Raw genomic sequence first — 21394 nt, forward strand, 5'->3', positions numbered from 1 at the left:
CTTCAAGGCTTATTCAATGTAGCAGCTACTGTACAATTATGAGCATGCAATGCTCTTCATCAGGCTGTGTACAACCAACTGAAACAAACATCGTACCTATATACCAACACCACGAGGTGTAACCACACAGGTGTATGCCATATCACCCCTCCTAATCTAAATGAACCCTCTCTCTCTATATATAGCTGACATTCCACTCCAAACATGACCTCCGCTAAATGGTATTGGGATCTAAAAATAGACATGTTTCCAATGCAGTTTAAAATATACAACTTTTTTTTCCTGTATAAAAACATTTCACTGTTTATGGTAATACCAGTGAAAAAAATATGTGATTCCTCTTTGAGAACTATCCATGATAAACAGATATACGGTATGTATTTTTAATCAGCCAGCTTGTATTACCTTTTACAGGGCAATCCAGAGTTACATTCAGTCCTGTTCTGGTCACCAAATTGTCACCCACAATGGCCAATATGCTGTCTCTGTTCAAGCTGGTGATGTTCCTTCTGAAGATCTGGATAACAGGTGCTTCTTTAATTGAAAGCAAGAAAAATATGAGCACTGTTTTATGAGTGTTATTGTATGTTATATCATTGAAAGAAAAAGTCTCACATTGAGAATACCTAGAGCCATTTTAGCATAACAATAAGTATGGGTTATGCCGCGTACACACAAGCGGACTTTTCAGCATCAAAGGTCCGACGATCTTTCCGATGGACTTTAGACGGAGTTACTACGGAGTTTGCGAATGACCGGACTTGCCCATATGCGAACGGACTAAAGTCGTTCGAAAGTCCGTTGGTTTGAACGTGATGACGTACGAAGGGACAAGAATAAGGAAGTTCATAGCCACTAGCCAATAGCTGCCCTTGCGTCGTTTTTTGTCCGTCAGACTAGCATACAGACGAACTGATTTTTTGACCGAACTCGAGTCCATCGGAAAGATTTGAAACATGTTCTAAATCTAAAGTCCATCTGATTTTTTGACAGCAAAGGTCCGATGAAGCCCACACACGATCGAATTGTCCGGCGGATTCGTTCCGTCGGACCTTTGCTGTCGAAAAGTCCGTTCGTGTGTACATGGCATAAGTTAATGACAAAGAGGTTTTGGTGGGCAAGTGGTACAGAGTCAAGTGGCAAAGTGCCTTGCAGTTGGGGAAGAATCCTACTTCAGTGCACAGAAAGTAAAATCTGGTGTTAAATGAGGCACTGTATAATATATTTAGGGCTCTGGTAGACAAGTGATACAGCTTTATTTATGAAAAGAAACAATGCCAGTGCCCATATATGGGATGACCATGTTTGCTGAAAACTGTTTTGTATGAGTTGCCAGGTACCTATGAGGACGATGTATGCAACGATGGATGATGTAAGTCATGGGGGGGGTCACATATGCATATTACATTATATACACTTCTAGTACAATCATTTTTCTACACAAAAACATTTGGCATGTTTGCTGAACTTCTCAGTAGGTCAGACCTGGCCATTAATGTGGATGGCTAGATCTTCTGCAGATGAGAATGTTCATAGCTGTGAACAAGTAGTGCACAGCATCCTGCCAAGTTCAACCTCAATCTAATCTATACAAGATCAACTAGAAAATCATTAAAACATTTTCTAAAGTAGATTTTGACAGCAAACAATATTTTAGCTCAGCAGTAATACAGTTATACCTAGTGGGCAACTTACCTGCAAAGTATAAGTGTGAATATTCCATATCAGACCCTTGCCCATTAACAGCTGTGCACTGATACAAGCCCATATCTTCCACTGTTGGATTTTCTATAAGAAGCGTTCTGCTGTTCTCTAGAGAAACCCTATGGAAAGGCAAAAACATGATATATTCACTTGGTTAAGGAACTAGTAGATGACAGTTTGGTACTAATTGCTGAAACTTCAAAACTTCATAAATAAAGGGAAGAACAAAAAATAAAGAAAAAAATAAAGAACTAAAATAAAGTGAAGATCATCCAACCTCCTCCACGGATAATAGAAATCATTGTGAACCTGTCATATAAACTATTTAATTTTAGCTTGTACATGTGAAAACATTTTTAGAAAGTGAACCGAGGGGCAGAGTGTACAACAGGTGTCATACTAAACTGAATCTACACTATGACATAACTGAATGAGGCTACATTGCCTACAACTTAGCATATAAATGTTTAGTGACATAATAGTGCTGGCAACTCGGGATGAGCGAATGTGTCTGGGTGCGAATTATAGGACGTTTGCAGAGTTTCCATATTTCCAGTCTGGGCCTACCTGTTATTTTGAAGCCTTTTACTATTCTTTCTTATTGTTGCTGTACCAATTCACAGTGCTCTGTAACTTTTTATTTTAAATATTGCTGTCTTTAAGCTGAGAAGTGGAATGGTCTGTCGGTTTGCCCCAACCAATTTATATACGAGGTGTAATATATCCCCACAGAGCACTTTTTGCCTGGGTTCAGTGCACTGCCAAAACCAAACAAAGCCTAATCTCTTAATTCTCTGATTGAACTACAGAACAGAGCCATCAATCATAAGACAAGGAATTGCAGAAGGATTCAGTGCTGGCAGCGAATACATAGCGTGCGCCATTTTAAAGCTACCATGTGACGAGGTAAGAGGGAAGTTAGCAGAGTCTCCTGTGTGCCACTAATACAGAAAAGTACATATAATGCCAGCAGTGAAAGCCCCAACAAGGCTTGTCTAATTTTTAAGATCCATTTATGAAAATATTTGTTATAGACTTTTTGGTATTCTGCATTTAATCACATGGCTCAAGGGATTCATAACAGGGAATTCTTCCAAGCTAAAATAGGCTGAATGAAGGATGAATAGAATAAAAGGAAACATGGCAAAAGTACATAAAAAATCCTCCAGGAACCTAAGTCCACAGGTCTGATGCTAGTGACTAATTGTTGCCAAGCCTAAGGATCAAGGTCGATTTCTGCTTTATGTCCCTTTTCTTCTGCTGCCCAATTCTGGAGCTTGTTTTGAAAAGAGCAGTTTCGAAAATAGCAATCTTTGCATTTAGCAAAACATGGCTGTATGACCGAGCAAGGCTGTATGGAAAGGTACAAACGCAGTTCCAACAATCCAGGACATACAAATGATTTTGGTCAATGACACATGAAGAACTTCTGCCTCTACCTTTAAGCCTACCAGACATTATGAATACAGGGAATTCCCTAACCTTATTAGTAGCTATGGTAATAGGGAGATTAAGGATGTAGTGCTTTATTGCACCTAACAATGTGGTGATTTAGAGCACCAAAGTCTACTGCACATGTATACGGTAATGTGCTGCAAACAGATTAGCTTTGTTAACCCACCACACTGCAATTCACTGTAATAAAGCATAATACAGCATACTCAATATTGCTCTTTACAATACAGCATACAACTGCCTCTCCCGAAAAACACACTGCTAGCTCTCCCAATCTACTCCAAGATCCTCTACTAACTATAGAAGTAATGGGCCTGTTGTTAAAGCTCTGCACCCAATCTCCCAAACCTTGACCCAAATGTAATGTAGCACCACCCTTCAGGAGCTGCTGGATTTAACTGGTTCTTCCCAAAACAGTGCAAAGGCAGCCAGGCACACAGTAATAGTCCATTTACTCCAGTTCATTGAATAGTCTAGAGATTGGTCTTTTTATATTTTATTGCTGGTAGAGCTTGGGAAGGGATTGGGGATGATGTGAGATACTCCAAACAGCTTGAGCACAATTCTGCTCAAGAATCCTGGAACAGGATCAGTCCATGGGTGTAGCCTCTTCCAAAGTAATCTAGCATCCAGTCCCAGGGGTACCAAGGGAAAGCACCCCCCCCTTCTCTCAGCTCACTGATCCATTCCCTCAGCAGGGAGAAAGACAGTCTCCTCAGGGCCCCAGACTATTTAACAGCATCCCAGCCACCAACTGGGCACACACCTCCCCAGGGATTAGCTTGGCCCTGCTTGATATTCAGGCTGGTCATTTGAATCCTCCCTCCCTAAGCTCCAGAAACTTCTTCTAGAATCAGGGGGCAGCAATCAAAATCCCAATCTGTGAATGGGTCAGACTAAATAATTACTGCTTCTCTAGGTACAGCAGGAGCCAAAAGCTAAATTTGCCTAGCAGCCTAACTAGGACGGATCTACAGTAATTACACTTATTATTCTAGTTGATGATGACAGTAAGTGGATGTATTTTCAGTTTATCTGAACAGAAAGGCTGAGCTAGGATCTGCCATGACTTTATGCAAATTAAAAAGGAAGCACAGCAAGGTTATCAGCCATAGGACAATTGTGTTTTTTTTGGCATTATGTAAATCAATAACAATACAAAAACAAAAAATGAAGCAATTTCAAGGCATACCAAGAACACTCCAAAATACTTTAAATTACTAGTTGGTTGTGCAGCGCTATAGTGTTATAAATATAACCAGGCAACCTCTAGTTCACTGTCTGAACAATTTTAAAAATCATAAGTCAGTTTCCTTGGTGCTTAAAATGGAACTTTATCCAATAAAAAAAATGGCATACAGTCAGGATTTTTAATTAAATGAGTGTACAAATTTTGGAAATGCTGAGATTAATGATCTCCCACATATGTGCGGAAGTAACATCATCTCAGCCTGGCCAATGAAAATGGACGATTGGTACCCAAAAGCTGATCCGGCCAAAGATGACAGCAGCCGTCCGGGAGCTCTGGGCCACCAGAGCGCTGGAGAGAAGGTGAGTATAGTTCTACTTTAAAAATACATTGGTGCAAAACTACCTTACACCTCCCAACTGTCAATGATGGGAAAGTGGCAAAAGATAAAGACACATCCCATTACCAATTATGCAAACTTCGAAAAATTAAAGTAGAACTAAAGGCAAAACTTTTTCACCGTCATGGACAGAGTAAGGAAGGGTTATAACCCCAGTTAGCTTTTTTGCCATCTGTGACCCATTAGAGGAGATTTTCCTTCACTTCCTGTCCCACAGCCTAAACAGGAAGTTCGAGGAAATCCAATATAGGGGAATCCTTGGTTGTGATAAGAGTCACCAGAACTAGTGTCCCCATTGCAAATTTCCTCTCGGTAGCCATCATGTTCTAAAGAGGGGTGTCTAAACTTTCTGAGTGGTAGTCAGCGCAAGCTGATTTATAATGTATTTGTTCATTTGGTTTTCCTTTAGCTCACTAGTGCTATTGCTTCTCTTTACTACCAGTAGGTGTCACTGGTAACTCCAGCAATAGCATGATATGCCACAATAATGCAGGATTATGAATATTTATCTATTCAAATATTTTCTAGTCAAACAGTAGCAGTTTTTTTGCCAATGATGCATGCTAGAGGAGAGTATAAATATTTGGGGTTGACCATGTGAGCTCTCAGGGCTGAGGTCTGGGGAGTTGCTGCTGAATGTTTTATTCTGTTAGACCCATAGACTGTGTGGGGCCTAGCATGTGCTTTGTGCTGGAAGTTAGGCCAGAAGTGGTCCTCAGAAGCTGTCCTGTCTGGTCTAGAGGGAGGCTGAACCAGGATTGAGAACCAGGAGGAGGACCCTGCTGGAGTAAGAAGCCAGGAAAAAGCCTGTTTTTTTTTGTAGGGGTCTGGTGGCTCTCTTGACAGGATGCATGGAGGTCTGGAATGATGCACAAAGGCATAGGGACATTTACAATAAAGTCTACTAACCGGCCTGAGGTGCTATCTAATAGTGTTCCTAATGCTGGTTTAAAGACTCTTTACACTGTACAAGCTGCTTCAGGAAAGGGAAGGTTGTAAGTGTTACCCTAATCATCCCTCCTTGTGTGTTGAGATAAAATATCTCAAAAGACACAAAGTGACTGGCACCCAATGTTATCTCAGTCTCCCACCTTTCAGCCATGAACGCAACCCTGGGAACACGCTAGCCCCTCATGTTTCTGGGGTACTCCACCTGCCTTGGGGGGGGTCGGGGGGGGGGTTACATTTGCTTCTGTTCTGGTGACGACCCAAAATTTGTGATTTCCTTTCACTTTTAGACTGCTTTCACACTGAGGCGCTTTACAGGCGATATAGCGCTAAAAATAGCGCCTGCAAAGCACCTGTAAAGAGCCTCTCCTCTCACTCCAGTGTGAAAGCACTCGGCTTTCACACTGGAGCGGTGCGCTGGTAGGAGGTTAAAAAAAGAAAGAGTCCTGCAAGACGCATCTTTGAGGCACTGTAGGAGCGGTGTGCATACATCGCTCCTACAGCGCCCCTGCCCATTGAAATTGGAAGAGCCGGCAGCTGCAGCCTGCAGTGGCGCTTTGCGAGCACTTTTAACCCTTTTTGACGTTAGCGGGGGTTAAAAGTGCTATGCTAGCGGCCGAAAAGTGCCGCAAAAACGACGGTAAAGCGCCATTACCACCGACACCCCCAACGCCCCAGTGTGAAATGGGGGGGGGGGGGGGGGCACAGAAACTAAAAAAGGCTGACAGAGGTTCTGATCCCTCTCCACTCCATCCAAAAACTTTTGTTTTTAGTCATATTTTAAAGAGAAAATATGTTTGGTTAAACCCACTTCTACATTTTCTCACCGCTACTTTTCCTTTATACTAGTGTTTTAAATTAAAATGTACAATATCCTGAAGGTTTGATAAAAACTGAGAGCAATGTACACAAATGTGTCTGGGTGTACAGTATATTGGACTGAAAGGAAGGCATATTTAGGGAGAAAAGAGGGACAGAGGGATTTAATTCCCGAACAGGGAGAGTCCCTCCAAATGATAGACAGTTGGTAGCTATGCTACCAGATGAATTTTGGAAGAGTCCTATAAATATTTTAATTATCAAGATATGGCAGAAATAATCCAGCAGGGAAAAAAATCTTTAACTGATTCACTTGGACTCCAAATGTTCTCCAGGCGCTCAAGATAAGAATAAATGGGAAATGCAGTAAGGAAAAATAAGATGTTATTTATTAGGTGCTGATATAAAAGGAAGGAAGCCACTGCCACACTAATCACAGACATACTTTGCTGGAGTTGGAAGAGGCTGCTAGATCAAAGCGATGGATGCGTTTATTAATATATCTTCATCTTCACCCCAGACTCATCCAGTCTTAGTGTACGTTTATTATTATTTTTTCTCTCAAACTTAAATTTTAAAGTTATTTAGATATCATCACAGCAAGAAAGAAGACATACATTGTCCAGTTTGTTAATTTTCACTGCATTGTGGCTGCTATGGGAATCTTTGATTGTGGAATCTTCATAATGGTGCTCTAAAGGCCTAATATACACCAGGATGTAAGGGGAGAGAAGGCAAGCTGGTGGAGGCAGTGTGATGCTTTAGGCAATGTTCTGCTGGGATACCTTGGATCCTGCCATTCATGTGGATGTTACTTGACATTTACCATCTATCCAAATATTGACCAAGTACACCCTTTTATGGAAATGTTATTTCCTGGTGGTAGTGGCCTCTTTCAGCAGGATAATGTGCCCTCCCACACTGCAAAAATGGTTCAAGAATGGTTTGAGGAACACGACAACAAGTTTGAGGTGTTGACTTGGCCTCCTAATTCTCCAGAACTCAATCCAATCAACTATCTGGAAAAACGAGTCTGATCCATGGAGGTCCCACCTCACAACCTACAGGACTTAAAGGATCTGCTACTGGTGGCTTGGTGCAAGATACCACAGTATACAATACTTCCAGAGGTCAATTGGCGTCTATGCCTTGGTGGATCAGTGCTGTTTTGGTGGAAAAAGGGGGACCTACTCAATATTAGATGGGTAGCCATAAAGGCATTACTGATCAATGTATGTGATGACAAAAGGGCATTCAGCTCTGTATTAAATGCAAAAAAAACACTAGGATAAGGGTCCTGCACCTGTCACAAAAAGTATGCAGGTTGTGAAAACCTTCCAATGTATTACGCTGGAGGATCCAAAGCAGGGGAATATAAACTATATATAAAAGCCATGTAAACCCTCACCTTGTAAAATAAGCCATCTATTTTAAAATATAAATGCAAGGCAAAACATTTATGTATAGATATAAAAAAAATGTAAATACCTTATTTTACTTTTTTTTATATGCATATTCTATCTGTTTTTAGCTGTATGGAGAGTTGGGGGGAGAGAAACAACAGTACACTGATCTTCCCAGTGAAAGGCTGTGCAGTGGGAGGGGGTCTGATCATTGGAGGAGAGCAAGCTGAGTTCCCAGCACAGCTAGAGACCTGACCACACTGTGCTCTCATGCTTAGTGTGGTCAGTTGTTACTGGAACTGGCAGGAACACCAGGGATGTCACACAAAGGAAGCAATACAAAGAGAACAGGATACTTTTTTATACAAGTACATGGTACAGCAGGCACATAGTACATATAAGGAATATGAAAAGTTGGGTTTACATATTCTTTAACCACTTAGCCACCACCCGCCTGCATTGTACTGTGGATGAGCGGCCACTATAGGCAAAGCAGTGTACTTGTACATAGCTGCCTACTCCCGGGCTTAGGGTGTGCACATTCGCCCCCCCGTCGACCCCCACTGTGATTGTACACCGATGTTAACTTTTTCCCAGCCAGTGTCATTAGTACAGTGACAGTGCATATTATTATCACTATTATGCCCTGTACACACGGTTGGACATTGATCGGACATTCCGACAACAAAATCCATGGATTTTTTCCTGACGGACGTTGGCTCAAATTTGTCTTGCATACACACGGTCACACAAAGTTGTCAGAAAATCCGATGGTCCTGAACGCGGTGACGTAAAACATGTACGTCGGGACTATAAACGGGGCAGTAGCCAATAGCTTTCGTCTCTTAATTTATTCTGAGCATGCGTAGCACTTTGTGCGTCGGATTTGTGTACACACGTTCGGAATTAACGACAACGGATTTTGTTGTCGGAAAATTTTATAGCAAGCTCTCAAACTTTGTGTGTCGGAAATTCTGATGGAAAATGTGTGATGGAGCCCACACACGGTCGGAATTTCTGACAACAAGCTCCTATCACACACTTTCCGTCGGAAAATCCGACCGTGTGTACGGGGCATAAGTGTCACCGGTGATGTCAGTGGCAGTTAGTCAGTCTCCCCCCCCCCGCGTCAGTTAGTGTCAGATTTCTTGCTGCAATATCATATTATAAGTCATTGATCGCCGCCATTAGTAATATAAAAAGAAAAAAAAATTCCAGTATATATACCATAGTTTGTAATTCGATTTTTTTTTGGATATGTTTTATAGCAGAAAGTAAAAAATACTCTCTATTTGTGTAAAAAAAAATTATATATTTTTTTTGGCTACAGCATTGCATGACCGCGCAATCACTAGTTAAAGTAGCGCAATGCCGAATAGCAAAAAATGGCCCGGTCATGAAGAGGGTAAAATCTTCTGGAGCTGAAGTGATTAACTGTCCAAATTTACGTTTTGGACAACAAATAATAAGAAGCTTTATGCAGTTGTCCTGGATCTAATATGGTGATCACTGTCTCTTATGATACAACATTATGTTGGAACTTGTTTATAGGTCAGGCCATTTAAACTAAGGTCTCGTTCACATGAGGCGGATTCCGTTTCTACGGAGCCCGCCTCGGTCTGCCGGCTCAGCGGGAGATCTCTCCGTTGATCTCCGCTGAGCCGGCGGATGACAGGTAACTCTCTGCTCACTGAGTGGGGAGGGGCTTGTCAGGCGCCGCTGCTGCCTATGGAGGGATCGGATGAAAACGGACAGCATGTCTGTTTTTATCAGATCTCACCCTATCCGATCCGCCAAAGACGGATCCGGACGTAGGGCCATCCGTCTGCTTTTTGCGGATCGGACCGGGTCGGATGTCAGCGGACATGTCTCCGCTGACATCCATCGCTCCATAGGTTAACATGGAGCGCCCGTTCAGGTCCGCCGTCAAAACTGACAGGCGGACCTGAACGGTCCGATCGTGTGAAAGGGCCTTACAGACAAATCCATTTAAATTGGTTGTAAACCTCTGAAATTAAATATGAACAAATCACATCCTTCTATAGTGTGTACTTGCCTCAATCCAAAGCACTGAGTGTGATTTTTGTCTACCCTCTAATGCTGCTATCTGCATGAGTCGCTTCTGACAGGTTATGTGGACACCACCGAATCCCAGGAGATACCCAGATTTATATCTGAGACAATACCACTAATCTTGCTACAACGGCATTCATTTACTGTAAATGTTTTGATTAATATGCAAGATTTATATAGTGAGAACAGTTTGCGCAACAAACAACCTCATAACCCTGACCAAGGTGTATTACAGAGATGAGGTTATGTAATTGTGTAACTGTAACTATGGATAACTGGACAACTGTTTTGGGATCTGATAGTTTGGAACTGAATGATCACACCCCTGACACATGCACAGCCACTATTACTGTAAATGTATTACAAAGTTCATATAAATGTAGCACCCTCTAGTGTTTGGTACTAGTAGTGAGAGTAGGTAAAAGCATTTCTGGCCCAGGGATAAACCCAAGTCACTGAATCTGGGTTATTAGAGGCCAAAGCTGGATGACTCATCCTGGCATCTCTCTGGTGCCTCCCCCTGTTTCTAGAATGTTGGAGAACATTCCAGAAGATAGTGAGTGGGGGCTAGGAGGGGTTCCATGGAATATTTGTGGGAGTGGGTCTGGCAGGGGACTGAGAAGCCCATAAATAGGAATGAGCCATGCCAGCAGAGGAGTCAGGTGGAAGATGGAGAAGCAGTGCTGAGGAGAGTCTGTGGGTGGCCCTTGAGGGACCCGCGCCTGGGGAGGGGTTTTTACCTTGGGCTGGAGTTTGGGAAAGCTAGCCTGGAAGGATTCCACCACAGGAGGCAGTTGGAGGGATTCATGCAGGAGAGGCAGCTGGAGAGACTGCCAGCTCTTTTTGAAGACCATGGTGTGCCAAGTCTTCAGCGCCTTGCCCTGAGAATCTCCATGTGTGTGTGCCAGTCAGGAGGACTGAGGGAAGCAAGCACCCAGGTGGGCTGGTGGCAGCTGGCAGGGCTGGTAGTCTTCTGCAATGGTAGAACTGGGTTCAGTGTCTACAGGAAGGCAGAAAAAGATGCTGTTCACTCCACGGTGTGCTAATTTATCCACAAAGGGATGGGATGTCCCTATCCTGCAATGGGCTATTGCTGAATTGACAAAAAAAAAGTTAATTCCACCCGGAGTGATCAGCAGGTGCTGTACATAGTGAACCAAGTTTTTGCAGGAGGAGGAAAGAAGAGGATTTCTGTATAAATAGGCAGGAAGTTGTCCCCTGATGGTCTGCGTTCTGGACATTTTCAATTTGGGCATCCTATAATTCCCTACCACATCCAAGGTATCATCCCCTAGTAAAACAACAAAAACAAGCCAAGAACTGGTGTTCTGTGTTTGCATGAATGAAGGAAATGCAAAGTGACTGGCTGTGCAGCCGTGGGGACCTGGACATCAGCGACTCATAGTGCATAAAGAACCTGTGGGTTACCAGTTTTTTTATCTTCTGTAGAGATGAACAGGAAATCAGATGGAATATTCTTCCATGGCGACTGATCCTTAATGGCACCAATGCCCTTCTCCCCAAATAATCACTGATATGGTGTCTGTAGTCTCATCATCTGATGATTATTTATGCTGCACAGGAGTATATGGTGGCCTTTCCTCTATTTGTGATATTTCCAGTACATTTTACTGATTCAGACCACGCACCAATTATGGCTAGGTTCACACCCTCAGCTGCTGACGTGCAGTGTGTTAAAGCCCATGAGGTTTTTTTTTAGGGCTGGCACACAGCTCAGAGGTCTAGAAATTAGACCAGCGCACACATAAATGTAGTATGCCACACATAAATGTTAAATGTTTATTTTTCCCTGATATTAACATAAATATGGATTCTTATATTAACTACATCTGAATCTGTGTTGCAATTATAGACTAACAATATGCTAGCGGTTGACAAAAACCAACCTGGCTGGCAGCCATTTCCACAAATTCCACATAAACATTAGAATCATCCTCCAATCCTGCCAAAGCTACAGACATCGATCTATGACCATCACCAAAAGTCTATGAGCACCTCAAAGTGGATGTAAACCCCATTCATGAAATTTGAGCTAAGCACATATATCTGTAGTGTTTACTGGTCTCGCTCCAAAGCTCTAAGTGTTGTTTCTCTCTGCAGCTTCTTTCCCCTTCTTTTACTTCTCAGCAGAGTTACTTCTAACAAGTTCTCTGACACATGAGGTAGCATGAGCTGAAAATTTGTGTCAGGGAGGGAGCTTAGAGAGAGATAAGCACGGAGCTTGTTTATTCAGACTACAGCTCTGCATGTTCCTTTGTTTCTCTGCCTATGTGGAGGGGGGGTGTCCCTTTCCTCCAATCAGCTCTCACATGGTGTAAGTCCGGACTCCCTACCCACTGCAGAAAGAGGAAGAAAAATTTCTAAAGCCTCGTACACACAGTACGATTGTTGGCCAACCAAGCGTCTGATTTTTGTCAAAAGGGCGTATGCCAGAATCTTGTCTTGCATACTAACAGTACACAATTGTCGTGCCACAAACACGAATGTAGTGACGTACTACAAGGAATTTCAGCTCTTGAGCACCAATCTTTGGGCCCCTTCTGCTAATTTCGTGTTTGGTGAGCACTGATTCCGAGTATGCGTGTTTGTACTTTCGACTTTTGTTTGACGAATTTGTGTACTGACCATACAAAAATCTGGCGTCAAACCGTTGTCCTCTGAAAATATACTAGCCTGTCATCCAATATTTGTTGGCCGAAAGTTGGACAACAATTGTCAGAAGGAGCGTACAAACGGTAAGATTTTAGGACAACAGTCTGTCAACAGACAATCCCCTGCCAACAATCGTACCGAGGCTTTACAGAAGGATAATGGTCACAAAACTGTCACTGAGTGCAGATTACAGCTCCGACCACAGGAGAAATGTAAAATGATTTTGTATTGCTTATTTTGGTCAGCCTTGTGTTGTGTGTTGTGTTTCCTTTTAGTCTAAGTTCTTGTAATACAACTTTATTCCTTCTCAGAGTCATTCTTTTCTCAACGAAATTCTATCCATATGACGTTTACCAAAGCAATATTTCACTGAGGCATTCACGTCTAATCTTACTTTTTCTGCTGCTGATATGTGCATTGTGTATTATGTGTGCTGGAATAGAATTTAGACTTGTATTGGAGATTTATATAGTAAATCCATGGCTCAAAATCCTTCCTTCCTGCAGCACTTCAACAACATGCCGTTAATTTATTAAGAGATGTTGTCAATTTAAGCATGGTGGTGGTGGTGGCCATGGTGGTTTGGCAGTTTAATCACTAAATGCTTCACTAATAATAATTCTATTCATCTTTCAGCATTGCTTTTTATGTTTGGCTCATTTATAGCCAGTTATTTAGAGGAGATTCTGTTCTAGGTATTTTATTGACAATTATTACCTTTTGGGGTCATATTCTTTGCCACATTTTTATTAACCACTTGCCGACCAGCCGCCATCATTATACTGCGGCAGGTCGGCACGATCCCACAAACCGTCATAGCTGTACATCGGGCTCCTTGAAGCGGGATAGCAGGCGCGCGCCAGCTTCACTGTGGGGGTGCCGATGCCTGTGACCGGCGGTCGCGATGACCGCCGGCCACGAGAGGCAGAACAGGGACGTGTGTAAACAAACAAATCCCTGTTTTGTGAGGAAAGGAGATGCAGATCGTGAGTTCCTAATAGCAAGGAACCACGATCTGTCATCTCTTATAGTCAGTCCCCTCCCCCTACAGTTGGAACACACAATAGGGAACACAGTTAACCCCTTGATCACCCCAAAAATGCTGTTTTTTTTTTTCCTTGCACATAACTGGGTACTCTTTGCAAAGTGAAGCCTTACCTCATTTACTAAGCTCTAGAGTGAAGCAACTGCACTTGCAGAGGGCACAGTCTGGTTACATATAATAAATCAACCCATTATGTTAATTAACCCATCTTAAAGTATAACTACAGGAATTGGATTAGAGAGGGAGAGGGAATGGGATTAGAATGTGTTTTTTTTGCTGTCTGTGTCTCTGTTAGGGAGATTCACCCTCTATCTGTCCTGTTTACCATTATAACCAAGAGTGAACATGAAAGAGACAACCAAATTTTGGGTTGTCACCAGAAAGGGGGACATTTTCCAATGGTGACACTAGTTCTGGTGACCCTGGTAACAACTATTGAGGGATTTGCTCTCACTTCCTATTTTGGCTATGGGTCAGGAAGTGTTGAGAAATCTCCCCAAAGGTAAACAAATGGCCAAAAAAACAAAACAAAACAAAAAAACAAGGGGCTATAACCCTCCCTTACTCTATCCCAAATGAAATAAAACTCTATCCTAAATAAAATAAAAAAAAGATTTGCCTTAAGTTCTACCTTAACGTCTTCATTACATAATGCATACAATTAGAGACAAACAAAACAACACTACTTATTCAGTCAAGTTATTTACCTCTCAGAGAATTTCAGAGTTTCTCCATTTTTGCTCCAACTAAATTTTGTAGCAGCTTCACTGTCAACATCACAATAGATTTTAATGAGCTGTGTGCTGTTTGTAATGAATGCATTACTCCCAATGACCAAGTTTAAAGTCTTGTTGGATGACAATATATTTCCATTCTTTTGTTTGCGAATGATCAGTAATCTGTTTATATGATTCTTTTCTATGGCTTTGTCACTGAAATGGCCTACAGCATTTGGTTGTTTGCCATCCAGTTTATGGTCTGATATATTATCTTCGCTGGGAACCTTCCATTTTTCCAGAGGTGGCTGTGGTTTAGATAACTCATTCACTACGTGAGATATAATCTGGCTAGCAAATTCATCACTGATTTCTCCAGCTTCGATGAGTTCACTCATATTTCTAACCAAAGCCTCAAACTGAACAGTGTCCATACTGTAAGCACCTTGTAGGACTGCAGCCTCCAGTCTCTTGTCTTTAAACTCTTGGGAACCATATATCTCAGCAGAGTTTGTCACTAGAGTTTCAAGACTCCTTAATACCATGACATCTTGGGCTTGGCTGCCTTCGTGGTGCAAATTATTGTTTTTATTCCATGATTTCCAAATTTTGCTCATTTTATGCCATTTAGCCCCCAAATTATTTGCTTCATTAGCATCTTTTTCAAAATTTGGTGGCTCCAGGAGTCTGTTATCGGTGCCAATCAACTTGAGAACAAAGGTATCATAAGCAGAGTGTGCAATGCACTTGTACACACCTATATGCTGAATGTCCAGGTTATGAATTTTCAGTGATCCTGATTTTGTGACTCCAAGTTTTTTGGAATTTCTGATAGGTTGTCCATCTTTTTCCCATTTTATAAGAGATTTTTGGAAGCGGCGCACGGGGCACTTTATCACAACAGACGTTCTAGGAAGTAAATATGCTCTGCTTCCAATTGTAAAATTAATGCGCTTTTCTTGTCTGGTCTGAATGTAAACTCGATGGATACTGAGAATTTCTGGTGGGCCATATCCTTCCTCTTGTTTTGACAGATGCTGTTTATTTTCTTTAAAAAAACAGAGAAAGTAAAAAATGAGTTTGCAGCAATTAAATATCATATTCTAAAACTGCATATGTTACAGTGTTCGATGTGATGAACAAAATATCAACACCTACACAGAGTGAAAAGTCCTTTCTTAAAATACTGACACAAAAGCCTACAGATACAGTAAATAGGGACTATAGATAGGTTAACAAAGTGAGTCAAGTAAATCATGCTGTAAATAATATTGTATAATTCCAAGCAGCTCAAAAACTACACTGGAATGTAAACACATATGAACATTTAAACCAGGGCCGTTCAACGTTTTGACCTTCGTGGGCCTCATTGGAAGAAGAGGAATTGTCTTGGGCCACACATAAAATACATTAACAATAAGGATAGCTGATGAGCTGAAAAGGTCAGGCAGATCACAAATTAACGATCACTGATAAAGATAATGTACTTTTCTGAGTAATAAAACGTATTTTTTTTTGTAATATTTTTATCATAAAAGAAAAAAGAGGGCATCATAAAACTAGTGCAATATTTGACACTGTTTTTGAAAAACTAACGCAACAATATCTGGTTTGATGGATGAAGTAGCAATTCTCAATGAATTCTCAAGGTGCTCATCAGATATTTTGGTTCTAATTTTGCCCTTCGTGTGCTTCATCCTTAAATAGTTGCTTACAAATATAGGAGCTGCTGATTACATGAATAAGGTGTACGTGATTTTGAGTGGGATATTTTTCTTTGGGAAGATAAAACTTTTAACAGTCCAGTAAATAGACACTGTAAAATTTTTCTTTGTGTTTTCTAAGTGTTAACGCAGTTTTACGAAAAAATCCCCCAAAAAGCCAACATTTATACGTAAGTTTACAATTTTGCGTTGGGCCACATTCATAGCCGTCTTGGGCCACAGGTTGGACACCCCTGATATAAAGTCAATAAGACCAGGATAAATGACTGTTACTGGAGAATTGACAAACCAGTGAAAAGTATTCTATTTGGATGTAGAATCTTAATGACTATAAACTCTGGTGGGTTTTAGTCCTGGAACCCCTGGCAGTCAACAACAGCCACAGTCCACCACTTAGCCTGAGAGCTGAATCAATCAGTTCCTGGGCTTCTGCTTCTAAGCACTGTAGAACGGCAGCAGTCCCTTGCTGCTTGGAGGCACCATAATATTAATTATGATTTCACTGCTACTTTCTGTGACAAGACAGGACAGAGCTGAACCAAATTTCTATCGATGCAAATTCAACTTGTTCTTAACCTAATGTTACATTAGCAAGTTGAACAAATAAATAATTTTTTACCTGGTTGCATTACGAGGTAACAATGCAAGGAAAAAATATTCTACTAAATTAAAACTTCTTGTCACGGTCTGGAGTCGGAGGCCAATAGCTATAGCGGTGGAGTAGCACCCGTCAACAAACAGGACATGTGTACACGCAAGTCACCCTGGCTGATGACATGAGTTCACCTGAGGTGTGGGGGTCTAAGTACTAATTGGTATTCACCAGAGCTCCTGATGGTGGAGATGGGTTTTGCTGCGTGTTAGAACCAGGTCGCAGTCCTCAGGATCGCCTCGCCAGAAGGTGAGTAAGCTGGGATCCAGTAGCAGATAAGCAGGTTGGGATCAAGCAGAAGTGTAGTCAGTAAACAAGCCAAAGTACAGTAACAAATGGTAGCAAGTATGGATTAAGCAGAAAAGTAGTCGAGGAACAAGCCAAATGTCGGTAACAAGTGGTAGCAAAAAAAAGGACGTCATTAGGGAAGACAAGAGCGAGATATTGGCTGGAAATGTGGCAAACTGGAAGTGCAGAGACATGGCTTGAATCAGGGAGATCATGGGAGTAGCAGAGTTTAAGGTTCAAGACAAACACAGTTCATGGCAGCATCATTCAAAGAATTGTGCAGGTAGCTATCCAGCATTTCAGGTGGTTCAGCAAGAAGAGTCATTGCCAGAAACTGCAGAGGTCCCAGGTTCAAGTCCAGGCTCTGACACTTCTCCTTAGTTATATGTAAGGGAAGGAGTTGGAGGAGATAACTCCTCTAAAAACAGCATTCTAGAAGAGCACCAGTTGCTAACTATCCTAATAATGGCAGATTTACAAAAAACTCTTGTTTGGCCTTTGGACATGTCAAGAGCTGCTTTTGTGGCCTTATATATTTACTAAGCTGGCAGCTACTAAATTTTAAGATGTTACAACCACATGCTTATTACTGGTTTTTGAATCTTCACAGATCATTCATGTACGTGTTTAGAACCTTTATAATGTATAACACAGCCAAGGGGATATGGCATAGATATCAAAAGAAAAACAAAACCTAGACTACATATACTGTAACAATAGAGGTAAGTGTCTGTTGTGCAGGTCAGTGGGCTAAAGCTGAACTCCAGGTAACATTACCCTTGCAGTGTCATTTGCTCCATACTGCAGGGGATAAATGCTCATTTTTGTCTAAGGGTAACATACAAAGCAGTTTCCCTTACCTTATTCCTTGCTCTCATCGTCCCATGGGCTTCCTCCCAGCTCTATGACTGGTCCCGCTGTTCGCAAGCACTCCAACTTCAGCACATACAATGCAGGACCAGCAGTCCTGCAATATAACTGAAGATACTGAGGGCTCATACGCAACTTGGAGTGTTGTAGATAAGAGGAGAGCACCGGCTGCCAGGGGAGCGAGGAATAAAGTACAAAAAAAAATACTTTTTAATGTTTCCCCATGAGGTTTTAACATGTTCAGTGAGGGAAGAGCCCATTGCAAGAGTAACTTTGGATTTTATAAGGGGTTCAGGTTTAATAACATCGCTCAAAGACCAAAGTATTTTCCTGTATGGGCAACTGCTATAACTTGTACAGCTTATCGATATGGCAGCTACGTAGTGGTCATGAACAGCTAATGGAGGTAACATAATTGCAATAGCTGATCCTTTAATTCTCCCACCAACAAGTATATAGACAAGCTCCACAAAACCATATGTTAAGCTTGGAGTAACAATAAATTACTAGTTGAAAAATTCAGCCCAGCCAATAGATTCACCCCTGCCAAACCAGTCTTTAACAATGTTTTGTTTAGGTCTGTGGTGTTTTATACATTTTCTGATCTTCGCCTATCTTTCCAATCAGATCACAATCATCTTATCTGAAATACAGGTATCTTTATGACCTGGATATCAATAAATGGTATTCTTTGTAGTTTATTTTCACTGTATTTTGCTTACTTTGGAGAACATCTGTCTATGCAGAATAGCATTAAGCTGCACACACAGTGCAATTTACTTCCTAAAGTGATCCCTGGAGCAACACCAGCTCTCAGTATTAGAACCATTCCTCTTGTGGGGTAAAGTGAAATTGCTAGGGGCAGCATGACTTAATGTTCTCTCCTGACATTCTGGCCTTCAGCTGCCATCTGGACTAGCCTATTCCTGTAAACATTAGAGGAACGTGTTCAGTGAGCTCAACCAGTCACACAAGTGCAGGAAATAAGATGTGGAAAAATCAGAGTAGGGAGATAGCAAATGATTCCATTACTCTACATGCCCTTCAGCTAGTATATGTTGCATAAATCCTATAAGTGGGGAACAGCAGGGAATTCACAAGCTCCATCTGACTTTGTCTGGTATAATTAATTAGTACAACACTGCTAAGAGACTTGTAGGGTTTCCTGTATGTTGATCTGTGATAGTCTTAATGTATTCACCTGCAGAGAGTCAGAAACAATTTAAAGTGATTGTAAAGGCTCGTTTAAAAAACAAAAAACAAACATGTTATACTTACCTCCTCTGTGCAGTTGGTTTTGAACAAAGCAGCCGAGATCCTCCTCTTCTCGGGTCCCTCTTTGCTGCTCCTGGCCCCTCCCTCTGGTGAGTGCCCCCTCAGCCAGCAACTTGCTACAGGGGGCACATGAGCTGAGTCAGAGCCCATGTATCCATTCAGACATGGAGCCCGACCTGGCCCCGCCCCCTCTCTCCCCTGATTGGCTGACTGATTTTGATTGACACCCGCCGGAGCCAATGGCGCCGCTGCTGTGTCTCAGCCAATCAGGAGGAGTGTCTGGGACTGCTAAGACACTCGTGGATATCGCTGCAGAGAGAAGGGGCACAGGTAAGTAATTAGGGGGGGCTGGGGAGGCTGCTACACACAGAAGGTTTTTTAACTGCATAGAATACATTAGGATAAAAAACCTTCTGCCCTTACAACTCCTTTAAATGGCATAATATACATACATTTCTGCATAATGGCAATCTGTATAATAATAACGACGTCTAAGTCTGCTGTGGATGCGCCATAATTTTGTTTTTTGAGTCATTGTTGCCAATTACTCCCCTAGAAAGATATCTATTTTTATAGTCATTCTTGGAATTTTTGGAACCCCTGTCTAGATACGGTGTGTATTATAATCCAAAATAAAAATGACGGTTTCTTAGCTATCTACAGTATCTTGGGTTTTTTATACTGAACATTCTCTATATATAATAGGCAGGATTCACCCCCTTTTTTTATAGTGCTCCCATACCTGCGGGAGATGTGTGCTTTTGACGTTCTACTTGCTGTGAACCTCTTTGAGCTGTGGGTAAGCTTATATGCATCCCTAATAACTGGGTCTGAATGTTCAATCATATATGTTATGCTATATACTTATATCATGACCATCATTGTCTCTCTATAGATACTTTTGGTCTCTAAATATACTCCTGAAAAAGAGGATAGAACCACAAAACATGTTGAGAAGAAACAGATAAGCTCTATTTGATAGACCATAGCATTTAGTTATTAGTATCATGTATCGTGTAATTATCCAAATAAGAGATAACTTTTAGTGCCTCTGGAACAGCACAACTCTGTATATGTTTTATCTGATTGATGTAATAAAATAATGTTTTTAGACCAATTTATATGTTGTCCATGGGAGTACCATTAAAGTCCACACAGCCTTTAAATACAATCCCAATACAAATACAGTTTCCTTTGGTCTACTAAGTGAAATGATGGTTATGGATCTGATGCCACCAGCTTCCTGGAGCTATAAGCATACCTTCAAATGAAAAACATAAGCACATCATCACATATAACATATACATTATGTATAGTCACCCCCCAAGCCATTTTAGAACAGTCAATCTTTAAAAAAAGATGGATAACATGGATTTAGCCCATTCCCCTTCCACGAGAACTGAAACAAGTGTGCCAGTTTTTGAAAATCACTCTCCACCATGTACCACACATTTCAAAGTCAATGTCTTGCTATTCAGCTTTCTGCAATTAATTATATCAACTTAGATACATAGCACTTTTATTAACCTCATGCCAAGAACATTCCTGGAACTCCATTGGGTTTTTAAATGTGCTAGAATCTCAGACGGTTGGCATTTTAATCTGAAATAAAGCCCAAGAAAAGAAAGTCTCTCATTATGCAGGAGCTATTTGAACTTTTTTTTATAACTATACATTCATATGAAGGCATAATAATCATTCCCCAGTCAAGCCCAGGATTTAAGCATAGTTAATTTGTCAACTTTTCACATCAAAAGCACAAACTTATGACGCTTTCATTTGCACATTCTTTTCATACTCAAATCATTAAAACCACATTTCTTTGCACCTGTGGCTTGTTTTAGTTTTTCCAAAGACCCCCAGGCCACCGTGTGCCATATTTATAGCTCTTTACAGCGCTAAGCCATTAGGCACCTTATAAAATATTCAACTGAATCTGCCATATGGTGTCTGCTTAGCCTGCACAGTGGATGCTGCAGTGGATGAATTTGTTTCTATGGAAGCTGTCGTGATTTGATTTTTTTGTTTGTTTAGCTGCTATTCCAGATGACATTGATTAAGGGTATTTATCTTACCAGTGTTGATATGAATCATGGAAAATGCAAAGTTCAGTTAAGACTATGGCTCAGTTAACACTGCCAAGACTTGGGAGTCGCATGA

At 41.3% G+C, this 21394-nt stretch overlaps 1 protein-coding gene across 2 annotated transcripts in view; it reads right to left on the minus strand.

Annotated features, from left to right (window-relative positions):
• ADAMTSL3 (ADAMTS like 3) overlaps positions 1–21394 on the minus strand; it is a 754066-nt gene that overhangs the window by 69537 nt on the left and 663135 nt on the right. For both annotated transcript variants that reach the window (XM_073618577.1, XM_073618575.1), the window contains exons 21-23: positions 14417–15473; positions 1696–1823; positions 406–534 (exon numbers count right to left, since the gene is read on the minus strand). In XM_073618577.1, the coding sequence (XP_073474678.1) occupies positions 406–534; positions 1696–1823; positions 14417–15473 (1314 nt within the window). The remainder of the gene's footprint in view (positions 1–405; positions 535–1695; positions 1824–14416; positions 15474–21394) is intronic.

Source organism: Aquarana catesbeiana, linkage group LG03 (assembly GCF_042186555.1).
Source record: "Aquarana catesbeiana isolate 2022-GZ linkage group LG03, ASM4218655v1, whole genome shotgun sequence".
Lineage (NCBI taxonomy): Eukaryota > Metazoa > Chordata > Amphibia > Anura > Ranidae > Aquarana > Aquarana catesbeiana.